A 14,198-nucleotide genomic window follows, 5' to 3' on the forward strand; every position below is an offset into this window, starting at 1 on the left:
GACAGGAGAGCTGACAGAGCAGCGCCCAGGAGGAACACGATTTCTGTCCACACCGTTCAACGCTGCCGGCAGATCTTCCCCAAAGGGCGGGCTCCAGGAGCACCTTCCGAAAGGGAATGCAAATGATCCCGGGAGGTAAAGAGGTCGAGCAAATGAAGACCTGCTTTTCAGCTTCTCAGCAGTCTTTCTGGTGTGGACCCCGCTCTCTCTTTGGCTGAGAAAGCACGCCTGTTCTCACTTGCGATCACACCGATCTCTCTCAGGGCTGTTTTGCCGCACAGCGGGGAAGCACAGGAGCCTTGTCTGGCTTTCCTCCCAGAGCCCTCCCCGACCCACACGGTCTCTTGCTGGAGCTGGGGAAAACCCTTCCCTGCAGAGGCTTGGCTCCGCACCCGAGCGTCCGGCTACGTGGCAGTTTGTCCTACCGCAGCCAAAGTTTGGGGCTCCAGCAAATGTGTGGGAGTGAGACTGCCGAGGGGCTTTGCTCTTGGCCACAGCACGAGCAGCGCCCGAGTGGGAGCCCCAGCTGCTGGCTGGGCAACACCCTCTGCCCTCCCCTTGCCTTGCACTGACCCTCCCCTTGGCTTGCACTGACCCTCAGACATCCCCTTTCTCCCCCCGTCCACAGCAGAAACATGTAGTACGTACACGGCGAAGACGCGTGTGCTCAGCATGTGTCTCCACAGGGAGACAAGGGCACCTGCCGGCTGGCAAGCAAGGCTGAAGGCCGTCCCTGGGCAAAGAAACCAGACAAAAGTTAGGCCTGTCTCTTGAGGTCTCTTCACTAGGATGCCCAGCCACACGTGTTGCAGCTCCCTGTGGGGAGGTGGGCACCGAGTCCTACCCACTCCCTCCCTGGGGCAAAGAGCAGCAGGGCAGCCTGCACTTCTCCTGCCACTTGTGACATCTGGCCAGAGCTCTGGCACACTGCAGCTCTCCAAGTTCACCCCAGAGGACTTCGCGGCAAGCAGCAGTGCTGAGCTTACTTGCAATTTCTGTGGCCTTGTCGCGCCACTTGGCAGGCCCTTGAATGGCTGAGCCGGCAGCTGGCATCGAAGGCAGGGTCAGCACCTCCATCTCTATGCAGAGGTTACTGTGGGAGGAAAAAGACAAATGCCGGTTGCCCACCGTCCCCACGCCACGGGAGCCGAGGTGGGCTCAGGAGTAGCCTGAGCGGAGGCCCTTGCCAGAGGACGGGCCGTCCCAGCAGCAGCGAGAGAGGGCAGCACAGCTGGGCTGCTTCTAGGGGTCCCCTCCTCTCCTTTCCCCATCCTTTGCTTTACAGGCCTGCAGCGGGAGAAGAGGAAGCAAGCTGGCAGCGGCAGTCCCCCGCCTTGGGAAGCCGACCCGGCAGCACAGCCCGATTCCCACCCCGTCCCTCCCTGCTCCCTGGGCCCTGGCACTAACCCGCCCCTTGGCAGGCACCTCTCAGTGGCCGTTCGGGGAGGGGGCACAGGCTGCTGTCCCGCACCGCGGCCCCCCACTTCTTCCCTGGGCACTGCCGGTCTCCCAGCCCCTCTCCTCTCTGCACAGCTGCCCCCCTCAGCCAGGCAGGACTGTGCCTCAGCATCCCGAGGGGGCCAGTCTCAGGTCCCAGGGGCTTGGCCCCCCCGCGCAGCAAAATCTCCCTGTGCTGCTAGCAGGGCTGGGCTCCGACCCCTGCAGCACGAGGCTACCGCCTCCCCAAAAGCCCCTGCCGCACCCTGGCTTTTGGCCGGGAGAGAGAGCCGGGCTTTCAGCCCAGACCCATCCCCACAGAAGGGGGGCTTTGCAAGCCACGGGGCTCTTCAGAAAACCTCTGTCGGCTTCCCCATGCTTCCCCACTGACCGTGCTAGGCCACGTCCGTGCTACCACCCTAACCTGAAGCCCCGGGCAGGAGCAGCCCACTTCGTACCTACTCGTCTGGCAGCGGCTCGGCCCCGCTGCCTCTCCTGCCGGCTGTTGGTCGGCCTCATTCCCCAAGGAGCCTTCGGAGGCCCCTTGGCGTCTTCTCTGGGGGGCCTTTCTCCTCGCCATCCCTGGGCAAAGGCAGGCTCCCCGCTCAGCTCTTCCTCCTCCTCAGCCCCAGCAGTGCGGCCTGTCCGGGCAAAACCAGCGCCGGTGGCAGCAGCCCCACGCTGCCCCCCAGCAGGAGTGCGCCTGCCCAGGGCAACAGCCACACGGCAGCTGTGGGATCCTTCCTGGCCCGCCACAGGGCTGTGTGGGCGGCCAGCTCTGACCTCACAGTGGCAGTGGCTCTGACGTCACAATGGGGCTCCCCAGGGCTGAGCAGGGCAGGGAGACCCCGTGGTCTCCCCTGGGGCAAGACGGCTGCGGCCCTCCCGGGCGGTGGGAGCCCATGCCTGTGGGCCCCCCCGAACCCTGCCACGCTCCCCTGCCGGGTCTGGCTGCCTGGCCTGGCCTGGCCTGCCGGGGAGGGTTCCAGCTCTCCCGGGCATCCTCGGGTAACCAGAAAGGGCGCTGGAAAGGGGACTTTGCTCTCGCCCCATGCTTCCGGCGGCGTTTCTCCCCTTGCAACCGTTTCGTGCGCCAAGGAGAAAAACCCAATAGCCCAGATGTGCTGTCAGGGGCCCAGCGGTACGTCTTGGTTAACAAGGACCGTTTTGTTTCTCGCCCTTGCTGATTCTGGCTTGACTTCCCTCGTTTGAAATAGGAGTGGGCTCCTTCCTTGTCTCACGAGGGCCCAGGAGGGTCCCTGCGCAGGGCCACGGGCTGCGCTGGGACCACTGGGCAGCGCGGCCTGTACCAGGGTCCCAGCATGGCAGCACGGGGACACAGGGCGCATGGAGCACAGCCCCGCCATGTCCCCCCTCACTGGCCGGTGGGAGTCCCACGCCGGTGCAGGCCCAAGCTGCGCTGGGGCGGTGCGGGGCTGCAGCTTACCCAGCCATGCCACCCACTTTTGCAGGGGAGCACGAGGTGCCCGTTTCCCCATGGGCAGCCCAGGCCTGCCCGGACCCCTGGGCCGCCCCCGTGCAGTGGGCCGTCCAGGCAGCAGAGCTGCCAGTGCCATTGATGGCAGGAGGGCCCTGGCAGCAAAGGGCGCCTGGGGGCCTTGCGGCAGGCTGGGCGGCTCTCGCACTCGGGCAGTTGGGCGGTATTTGGGTGTGATCCTCTGGGTAGGAACGGGCTTCCCTTGTCCAGCTCTGGAAGGGGGTTCCTGTGGGATCGGGCAGCGATGGCAGCATCCCGCCTGGGGCTGGGCCCCTCAGGCTCCACATTGGCACGGGGGGACTCCGCCTCCCACGGTGGCCTGTGGGCAACTGCCCAGGGCCACCGTGCCCCCTTCTCCTCAACAAGATGCACAACAGCTCCTCTGGGCTGACCTAGAGACCCCAGTGGCTTCTCTGGGATGACCCAGCAACCCTACTAACCTCACGTGACAACTACAATTGCTACCGAAAAAGCCGGTCGAAGAAACTCTCTAAGGCTCAGTTTTGGAGTCTTAGAAAGCAGGCATTCTTTATTGCAGCGCTGGATGCACGGGGCATAGCTCCTCCTTGCGTGCATACCGTTACCCACAGCAAGCAAAGCTTATATTGTTCTAATATATACATATTCATTACATTTCCCCAAACTGTTGTACCTATTCATGTAATTTCCCAGAAATTATTTACATAGTGTCCGCCCTTTGGGGCATGCGCTATTAAATGGGTCGGTGGTCTTTTGGGGTCTTTGAAACCCTCTGGTGGTCATTTTCTTGGTGTCCGCTAATTGAACTCTCTCTTAAGGCACGCGCAGTGCGGGTCATCTCAGGGGTGGTTCATCTCTTCTTCCTAGTTAGCTGGCCCTGGCAGGTTTTAATCACAAAGCTCAGCAGAACTTAAGGCTTCTCATCTATTTGTGCATACTGTTAACAAACCTCAAGGTTTTCTTACATACCAAAAGCTTCAAAGTCGCTCAAGCAAGCATAAATTAAAAGCGCTACAAAATACAATGGAGTCTTTCAGCTCCAGCCTTCATTCAAGGCATCACAATAGCACCCTGGCACGCCCACCCACCAGCCCCACCTCTCAGGAACCCCTTGGGATCCTCCGACAACACCCAGGGAATGCTCCCGCTACCCTGACGCCCTCCCAATACTACATGCTGTTAGACAGCCGCCAGGAACGTGGGCTGCTAACCCTCCCCATCCCTGCAATCCTTTGGACGAGCTTTCCGAGTGGACAGCGAGACTGGCTGCCCGGGATGTCCATAATGGAGAAGGCGCCACACCCCCGGACACGATGTCCCCAATAGCAACAGCGGGAGGGAAAACCAAAGTGTTGCAGCGCCTGGGGGACCAAAGAGCCTAACCTTATGCAACCCAACCCTAACCTGGGTGGAGCCCACAACGGGAACACCTCAAGGGCTGCAGAACTGGACAGCCTTTCTGGGAGCCCCAGAGACGGTGGTCCGTCAAAAGGAGCGACAGGTCAGGGTCGTCCAAATGCCACGGGGAGGTCAGAATAACACGGGGCAAAACGCTCGAAAATTCCCCGTCGACACTTATCAATGTGACACAAAAGGACCCCCGACAGAGAGTGGCGAGATCTAGAACGGGGACGTTCATGGGCTGAGGAATGGGCTTTCCGACAGGCCAGTCAGACAGGCTCCCCACACCCGTTTTACAGAAACGACGGGTTCACCGACAAACCAACAGCCCGGATGCCGGGAAGGTGCTAGGCCAAACTGTTCCGTCTGCTCCTCCGGCCCCGCTGTTGGGAAAGTGAGGGAGGAGCTGCCAACCCCCGGCCCGGGGAGCCCCGAAGAGCTGTCCCAATGTTATCTACGCAAGTAGAGGGTTAAAAATTGATGAAGAATTTAGTGAAGTTAGATGTCGCACACACTAAGAAAACCAAATAGGTGCACAATGTCTAGGATCAGGGTGACCGTCCCTGAGGTTGTTAGAAGCCATGAGTTAGAGAACTTCTCATGAGGAGTTGGCTATCCTTGAAGAAGGAACATCCTGGAAAATATGTCAGCTGTACCTATTCTAATTATCAGGTTTATACTTTGTGAAATGTGTTCACCTGATTCGTGTCAATATAAAACAATGCTAGAGTCGCATAGTAAAATGTGACCCTCGCTGAATTTATAATCTTTAACCACTTTGTCGGTCTTTGTATAACCGCAGACCGAGGGGAAACAGATAGCATGTATATAGTTCTTTTTTTGCTAGCTCAAAACTGGTTTTGAGCTGATTAACTACACAGTGTTAAGCAAGAGATCTTAAGGGAGAACTGAGGCATTTGTCATGGTGTTGAACGATGTTGTGAACGGGGTGACCCTTGGTATGTGTGAGTATGGGGTGTATTGAGATAACTGTGTATAAGCAATTTGTTATATGCATTTGTTAAAAGGGAAGTGTCTGCTATGTCTTGCTGTTGAACTTGTTTGGGTTTTGGTAGCCACAGCTGGTATTGTGCAGGGTGTCGGCTGTTACACAAGATGTCTGCTGTTGTGCCTGAGCAGTGGGGGAGCCTGGTCGGAGATGCATTGCCTGGAGGACCCCCTGGTTGCTGGGGAGAGTTTGAAAAGATACAAAAAGAACTACTGCACCTGCGCAGCCAGGAGGTGGAAAGTTTTTTAGGGAGAACACGCCTATTATGAATATGTAACTAATGCTAGACTGTAAAAGAAGCTGTGTTGTTTTTCACAGCACGCGTCTTGGTAGAGCAGAGGCTCCCGGCGCGCCCAGCGCTGTTTGCTTGCCTTTATTCATTTAATAAATTGTAAACTTTAATTAAAATCCGGTTTGGGACTAAATCATTTATCACATACTTCGTTTTGGATAGTCAGCTAAACTGGGTCCTTAAGCAAACTACCCTCATTGTAATGCTGAAAATGACACCCACTGGGCAGGAGACCCCGGCCCAGGCGGAGACCCTTACTCACAGAGCACGCGTGGTAAGAGTAAAGATTGTGTAACCATATGCAACTTACTAACCGATGGGCATTAGAGGGCAGTCTGAGGAAACCTACCAACTGATAAGGATGTATATAAAAGGAACTCTGGAGAATCCCCAGGCGTGCTAGCTTTGTGGAGCTACCACCTAGCACCCAAACTTGCACAGCTTTGTAATCAACAATATCTCGTCTCTGTGCGTGAGACTGGCTCATTGCACACCGCGTACCGACACCCCCTTTGGGGACGACACCAAGGCTCGAGGCTCGGGGCTCGGCCCGCAACCCGTGCCTGCAGGCTGCCCAGTTGCAACGCCAGCGGGGCCGGGGCGGGGCGGGGCCAGAGAAGGGCTCTGCAGTGGCTGGCGGGGGGCCCTGCCTGTCACCGCCTGGCGGGCGCCATTGGCCGAGAAGCCCGGACGAGGGTGGGCGGGCTCCTGGGAGAGCTCCTGCAGAGCCGGCTCTGGGGGCGGGTGGCAGTCTCCCTGCTCGTAACGGAAGCCGGGTCCTTCTGCCTGCCCGAGGCTGGTGCTCCTTGCGGAGCCTCCTCGCTAGGTTAAATCTTAGGAATGCTTAATATCGCCCTCTGTTTTAGGAAACAATCACGTTCTGACCTTTTCCACACACTCCCGCCCGCCCCCCAATGGACCTTCTTGCGCACCCCACTTTGGAGACAGGTCTTCTACGCCGATCTCAATTGCCACATCTTCTTCTTTTGTTTTATTTCCCCCCCGCCCCCGTTTTTCTTCGCTTTTTTACGTCTGTCTTGCTTTTTCTTCTTGGGTTGCGGCTGAGGCTTTCTAGTTTGCCATCTTCCCGTGAACCTGCACTCGATAAATGCAGGTGTACGCTGGGTTTCCCCAGTTGCTCTTCACGAGAAGTTTGATATATGAAAAGGCTCTGGGAAGCGGCGCGTCCTGCGAAGAAAAGAGGGAAAAGGAAACGGGGACGTTAAGAGCGACAATGCAACCAACGTATCTCCCCCTGCCAGCCCTGCTCCTGCTCAGGAGGAAGCTCTTGGAAGCAGCTGTGGAAATGTGAGGCTCGCTGCTGGCACCGGGGCTGCTGGGCAGGCTGGGGAGACGGGGAGGGGGAAGGCACCTGGCTGGCATCCTCTGCATGCCGGCCCGGCTGGGGCTGCGTCTCCCTTCCCTCTGCCCCTTCCCTCTGCTGCTTGCTCTGTGCTGACAGAGAGGCCGGGGAGGTGCTCCTATGCAGGGGGCAGCCGGCATGCAAGGCCACCAAGCTCCCGCTGTCTGCTCTGCCTGCTTTCCTCCCGGCAGGCGTGAGAGCACCGGGAGAGAAGGGGCATGCTATGCTGGGAGGAGAGGACACTGTCCAGCCTGCCAGCAGGCCACAGGATGGAGCGGCGGTGCTGCCCGACGGCTTTCGCCGCCAGGCGTCCATTTCTCCACGGCACAAAGCCGTTGCTTGGGTGGAGTGGCCGCGTGTGCAGCTGGCTCTGCTGAAGGCAGTGGGTGCAGCCAGGGATCTCTCAGGACTCGTGCTCCCACGGGCCTGGCCCTGCCCTTGCTATCCTTTTGCTGCCACCACCGCGTGCTACTCAGCCCTCCCAACCCCGCCGGGTCTCTCTCAGCGGTGGTCCGGGCCCCTCTGCCCAGGGAGAAAGCATTCACTCTCTTCCTGCCATGGACTTGCAGGCAAACCTGTTTTGCTCTTGTCCCCGTGCCTGGACCCTACCTTCAGAGGGAAGGTCTGAGTGGCCTCTTTTTCCACGTTGTACGTGAACGTCCCAAGGAGAGTTTCCTCTTCTCCGTCCGCATCCACTCCCTCGGGGGCAAAGCACAAGGAGAGCAGCTCAGACTCATCCCGACAAAGAGGGAACGTACGCGCTGGATCGGCCCTGTTATCTGCCCAGCCTCTCCTGCGGCTCTAGCAGTAGTCTAGCACTGGTTAGGGCGCAGCTCAGTCTCTGCCTTGAGTTTTGGTCAAGAACCCCCAGGTGCTTGGCCAGAACAAGTCTTAAGAGGGATGAAACCTCTAGAGCCTTTGAAGTATCCCGCTGGGGCACTGCAGTGCTCAGGAGAGAGCAGGACACAAAGCTCCGCGGATGCACACAAGCAAGCAAGACCCGGTCATGGCTTTTCCCCGGGGCCAGATCCCCACCAGAAGCGCCCAGCAGAGACTTACAAAGACAGCGACGTCTCTGGGCGCGCTGGTGACGGTCCCAGATGGAGAGACCTCTTTGTAGATGTGCTGCATCGTGACGGCGGTCAGGTGGACTCGTGCTGGCAACCTGATGACCACCTGGCCCTGAGGCCCTTGTAAAGGCCAGCAGTCTCCTGGGGAAAGATCCGGCTGCAACCAGAACGCGAGAGCGATGAAGGGTGAGAGAGTGTTGGGGCCAACACAGCTGCCCACGTAGCTTGAAGCTTAGGCACCGGTGCGTCTGTGGGGTCTATTTCAGCTCGAAAGTGAGGCGCCTGTGAGGAAATGGACAAAGGCAGGAGGCCTTCTTCCCTGCCTGACAAAGGGGGCTCTCAGTATTATGGCGCAGAGGAGAATACCGCTTAGGAAACCATCCTAGTCAGGGCCGAGCAGAAACACGTCTCTGCCCAGTGGCTCTGCAGGGCACCCCCCACCTCCCGCCTCCCACCCCTGAAAAGGCGCTGTTAGGGATGAGTGTGGAAACGGGGTCACCAGGGAGAAGCTCTTTCACTCAGCTGTGGCAGAGGACTATGGGTGAGATGCAGCAGTTCAGCTCAGTTCAGCTCTGTTCCCCTCCTGAGGGGAACCACTGATTTCTTTCTAGCAAGCCCAGCCCTGTGTTTGAGCTTTGGTTTCAGGAACCTGATCAACACGCTGAGCTTGAGCAGTACCACTGGACTGAGGGGAAAGCCCCTGAGGTTGGTCCCCAACTTCACAGGAAGGAAGGAAGGAAGGAAGGAAGGAAGGAAGGAAGGGAGGAAGGGAGGAAGGAAGGGAAAAGGAAGGAAACCAGCACTGATGATTTCTGCTACGATACCTGCAAGATAGTATCAGGAGGGTTGGCAGGGCGAAAGAACCATAAAACCCTGCAGCCCCAATTCTCTTTGCAGTTGTAGGTCTCAGAAGTTCTCTGCATGTCGATGGTGGCACCTGTAAGGAAGGGAGAGCAGGTGACTGCAAGAGGCCACAGACGAGGAGGACTTGGTGCTCAGACACTATTTGTGCCGCCGCCGGCCAGCTCCACGTCTGTCAGTCACCACGCTGGTGGGGGTGCCCAGCTGCGCAGGGGAACGACGGCATCCACGTGCCTGGTGACTTCTTCTCTCACAGTGCCACGAGGAGAAGGTCTGAGGGGTCTGGGAGACAGCAGGTGCCCGTGTGAATGACAGCAGACCAAAGCTGAGGGCTTGCTGTGTGGGCAGCAAAGGACGGCCCAGCCATTCCCTTTTCAAATGCAGGGGAGAGGAAGAGAGCCCCTCCATCAGCACAGGAACGCGTGCCAGGGCAGCACCAGAGGCACGCGTGCGGAGGCCGAGGGCAGGACTGGGAGGGAGTCTGAGAGACCCACTCTGCCACAGCTTTGCTCTTGGACCCCGTGAAGCGTTGAAGCTCCCCCACTTTGGAGAGCAGCGCCTGGAGCACAGGCTCCTCTGGGGAGCGCTACAGACAAGCGCAGGGCAAGGAGACTGGGCTGCTTGTGTCCATACCAGAGCTTTTCAGGGCCCAGTCAGACATCTCGACATAGACTTCCAAAGCCGTCTTGGACGCTGCCTGGTTCACTTCCTGACCTTCCTGGGAACGCTGCCATAAAGGAACACAGAAAAGGACCGCATCAGCGGGCAGTTCAGCGTGGCTACTAGCGCCCGCGGAGGCAAAGGGTCAGCGTCAGAAATGCAAGGCAAGCCTTGTCCACGGAGATGCAAGACTCTCTGCTGCTGACATGAGCCGCGAGGACTGAGGAACAGTATCTGTGGCCGTGGCCCCGAGGTGGGTTGACGAGGGTCCCCACACCCTCGTCCCCACCCTCCACGCTCTCCAGGTCAGCCGGGAGCCGGGCTCAGGCCCTGCAAGCGATGGCTGGCCCCGTGAGCGTGCCTGGGTCTCACCACTGCCTCAGGGGCCCAGCCAGAGCAGCCAGAGGCAATGGTGTGCCAAGGGAAGGCTGTCGGGAGTTCTCCGCTGCCTGAAGGGGCCCGGCCAGAGCAGCCAGAGGCAATGGTGTGCCAAGGGAAGGCTGTCGGGAGTTCTCCGCTGCCTGAAGCGGCCCGGTTAGACTGGGGCTGGAGAAGGGCCTGTGCAGTGCAGAAGCTCACCCAGCAAAGCCCCTGGGGTAAAGGCTGGGTTGCTGCAGTCAGCAGTCCGACCCCACCAACAACCCCACGGAGTACCTTCTCGGGGGGTTCTGCCCAGCCAAGCCTCCTTCCCCAAAACGCAGGCTCACCTTCTTGGCACTGCTGATCTCCGCCCTCAGTTGAGCCACCTCCTCCAGAAGAAGCTGCATCTTCTGGTTTTGCTCCGCCAACAAAGCGCACAAGTGCCTGCAGGAACAAGAAAGCAGATCTTGTCAGAGAGCAGCCCATCCCCTCTGGGGGGGTGTCTGAGCTCAGCAAGGAGGAGAGACACAGGTGCTTTCCCTGCTTTGCGAGTGCTTCCCTTCTGCACCAGGTTGAGCAAAAGGCAAAGGCAGGGGGGAAGCACGGGAGCCCTGGCTGTTAGGAAAATGAGTGCAGCTAGCACGAGGTCGGCTGACGCTTCTGCACAGAGCCAGTTCCAGCTCAGGCAACATCTCTTACCGCTGCATCTTCCATTCTGCTGCAGACTCACACGTCAGCTCCTGAAAGGGAAAAACGCTCCGTTAGAGCATCCACTACCAGAGCTGCCGGGGCTTCCCAGGAGAGGCTTCCCTAGGAAGACACGGCACAAGCTGCTGCTTCTTTGGGTCACCCTGCATGGAAGCAGAAGAGCCCGTGATTTATCCAGCCACTGTCAGCAACGCTCCCTTGCAGGAGGTGCCCGTCCCACAAGAGTCACCGACCTCCATCAGTCCCTTGGCCCGCATGGTCCACAGTGGCAGTGAGGTCCTGCAGTAAACGCCAGCTGCAATTCACATCACCAAGAGACGGTTATCTGACTAGGGTTGCCAGCGATCCCTGCAGTCCCCTTGTCTCCTCCCTGTTGCCTTGGGGGGTGGGGCAGCAGGTTAGCTGAGGAGGTGGGGAACGTGGGGTGCAGAGAGAGGACGCGCCTCTGACTGGGGGTCATCAGCCCAGGCTTGAGGGCACTGCGCAGGCGTGATCTTCAGGTGTGCTCGGTGCCCCAGAGCTATTCCCCATCTCCCCTCACTGCTTCAGCGAGTACCAAGACCAGGCTGCATGGGCTAGGAGAGGTACCTCTCCGTCGGCCCCCCTGCATGGCCCCTCCCCTCTGGGAATCCCCAGTTCGGGCTTGGAAACCTACACCCTTCTCTCGCAGACTTGCAGACTAAGCAAGCCATTCGGACCAGCGGCCAGAGCAGCAGCACGGCTGGGAGACTGCCAGTCTTCCTGGTAGTCCGAAAGCCGGTCCCAGTCAAGGACATACTCACGAAGCACTTGGGCCACGGGAGTTTCCGCCCATACTGGCCCAAAAGGAAAGCTGGCCAGCTGAAAGCTGGCATCCAGCACAGCCAGGCTGTCGCTCTCGGGTGTTTGCCCATGGGAACTCACCAAGAGCCACTGGGAGCAACAAGATGACAACTTTCAAGAACCTCTTCTGTAGGGCCATCTTTTGCCTGGAAAAGAGGGAGTCCTGTGGCTGTCAATGACCCAAGTCTCAGGCGAGCCCCTGCACAGGTAGATTTCCCTTTTCAGGCCAAAAAGCCACCGTTCTGGAAGCCTGCTGCTGACAGGAGAGCTGACAGAGCAGCGCCCAGGAGGAACACGATTTCTGTCCACACCGTTCAACACTGCCGGCAGATCTTCCCCAAAGGGCGGGCTCCAGGAGCACCTTCCGAAAGGGAATGCAAATGATCCCGGGAGGTAAAGAGGTCGAGCAAATGAAGACCTGCTTTTCAGCTTCTCAGCAGTCTTTCTGGTGTGGACCCCGCTCTCTCTTTGGCTGAGAAAGCACGCCTGTTCTCACTTGCGATCACACCGATCTCTCTCAGGGCTGTTTTGCCGCACAGCGGGGAAGCACAGGAGCCTTGTCTGGCTTTCCTCCCAGAGCCCTCCCCGACCCACACAGTCTCTTGCTGGAGCTGGGGAAAACCCTTCCCTGCAGAGGCTTGGCTCCGCACCCGAGCGTCCGGCTACGTGGCAGTTTGTCCTACCGCAGCCAAAGTTTGGGGCTCCAGCAAATGTGTGGGAGTGAGACTGCCGAGGGGCTTTGCTCTTGGCCACAGCACGAGCAGCACCCGAGTGGGAGCCCCAGCTGCTGGCTGGGCAACACCCTCTGCCCTCCCCTTGCCTTGCACTGACCCTCCCCTTGGCTTGCACTGACCCTCAGACATCCCCTTTCTCCCCCCGTCCACAGCAGAAACATGTAGTACGTACACGGCGAAGACGCGTGTGCTCAGCATGTGTCTCCACAGGGAGACAAGGGCACCTGCCGGCTGGCAAGCAAGGCTGAAGGCCGTCCCTGGGCAAAGAAACCAGACAAAAGTTAGGCCTGTCTCTTGAGGTCTCTTCACTAGGATGCCCAGCCACACGTGTTGCAGCTCCCTGTGGGGAGGCGGGCACCGAGTCCTACCCACTCCCTCCCTGGGGCAAAGAGCAGCAGGGCAGCCTGCACTTCTCCTGCCACTTGTGACATCTGGCCAGAGCTCTGGCACACTGCAGCTCTCCAAGTTCACCCCAGAGGACTTCGCGGCAAGCAGCAGTGCTGAGCTTACTTGCAATTTCTGTGGCCTTGTCGCGCCACTTGGCAGGCCCTTGAATGGCTGAGCCGGCAGCTGGCATCGAAGGCAGGGTCAGCACCTCCATCTCTATGCAGAGGTTACTGTGGGAGGAAAAAGACAAATGCCGGTTGCCCACCGTCCCCACGCCACGGGAGCCGAGGTGGGCTCAGGAGTAGCCTGAGCGGAGGCCCTTGCCAGAGGACGGGCCGTCCCAGCAGCAGCGAGAGAGGGCAGCACAGCTGGGCTGCTTCTAGGGGTCCCCTCCTCTCCTTTCCCCATCCTTTGCTTTACAGGCCTGCAGCGGGAGAAGAGGAAGCAAGCTGGCAGCGGCAGTCCCCCGCCTTGGGAAGCCGACCCGGCAGCACAGCCCGATTCCCACCCCGTCCCTCCCTGCTCCCTGGGCCCTGGCACTAACCCGCCCCTTGGCAGGCACCTCTCAGTGGCCGTTCGGGGAGGGGGCACAGGCTGCTGTCCCCCACCGCGGCCCCCCACTTCTTCCCTGGGCACTGCCGGTCTCCCAGCCCCTCTCCTCTCTGCACAGCTGCCCCCCTCAGCCAGGCAGGACTGTGCCTCAGCGTCCCGAGGGGGCCAGTCTCAGGTCCCAGGGGCTTGGCCCCCCCGCGCAGCAAAATCTCCCTGTGCTGCTAGCAGGGCTGCGCTCCGACCCCTGCAGCACGAGGCTACCGCCTCCCCAAAAGCCCCTGCCGCACCCTGGCTTTTGGCCGGGAGAGCGAGCCGGGCTTTCAGCCCAGACCCATCCCCACAGAAGGGGGGCTTTGCAAGCCACGGGGCTCTTCAGAAAACCTCTGTCGGCTTCCCCATGCTTCCCCACTGACCGTGCTAGGCCACGTCCGTGCTACCACCCTAACCTGAAGCCCCGGGCAGGAGCAGCCCACTTCGTACCTACTCGTCTGGCAGCGGCTCGGCCCCGCTGCCTCTCCTGCCGGCTGTTGGTCGGCCTCATTCCCCAAGGAGCCTTCGGAGGCCCCTTGGCGTCTTCTCTGGGGGGCCTTTCTCCTCGCCATCCCTGGGCAAAGGCAGGCTCCCCGCTCAGCTCTTCCTCCTCCTCAGCCCCAGCAGTGCGGCCTGTCCGGGCAAAACCAGCGCCGGTGGCAGCAGCCCCACGCTGCCCCCCAGCAGGAGTGCGCCTGCCCAGGGCAACAGCCACACGGCAGCTGTGGGATCCTTCCTGGCCCGCCACAGGGCTGTGTGGCGGCCAGCTCTGACCTCACAGTGGCAGTGGCTCTGACGTCACAATGGGGCTCCCCAGGGCTGAGCAGGGCAGGGAGACCCTGTGGTCTCCCCTGGGGCAAGACGGCTGCGGCCCTCCCGGGCGGTGGGAGCCCATGCCTGTGGGCCCCCCCGAACCCTGCCACGCTCCCCTGCCGGGTCTGGCTGCCTGGCCTGGCCTGGCCTGCCGGGGAGGGTTCCAGCTCTCCCGGGCATCCTCGGGTAACCAGAAAGGGCGCTGGAAAGGGGACTTTGCTC

At 60.0% G+C, this 14,198-nt stretch overlaps 1 protein-coding gene across 1 annotated transcript; it reads right to left on the minus strand.

Annotated features, from left to right (window-relative positions):
- Nucleotides 1-6,660: 6,660 nt before the first annotated feature.
- LOC128154217 (sperm-associated antigen 4 protein-like) lies at nt 6,661-10,877 on the minus strand. The gene is made up of 8 exons (XM_052814482.1): nt 10,872-10,877; nt 10,630-10,670; nt 10,278-10,374; nt 9,544-9,637; nt 8,874-8,986; nt 8,039-8,206; nt 7,589-7,678; nt 6,661-6,804 (listed from the first exon to the last, which is right to left on the minus strand). The coding sequence occupies exons 1-8, from the start codon at nt 10,875-10,877 to the stop codon at nt 6,688-6,690; spliced, it is 726 nt and encodes a 241-aa protein (XP_052670442.1). The 3' UTR covers nt 6,661-6,687.
- Between the last annotated feature and the right edge of the window lie 3,321 nt (nt 10,878-14,198).

The sequence above is a fragment of the Harpia harpyja genome, chromosome 19, assembly GCF_026419915.1.
Source record: "Harpia harpyja isolate bHarHar1 chromosome 19, bHarHar1 primary haplotype, whole genome shotgun sequence".
Classification (NCBI taxonomy): Eukaryota; Metazoa; Chordata; class Aves; order Accipitriformes; family Accipitridae; genus Harpia; species Harpia harpyja.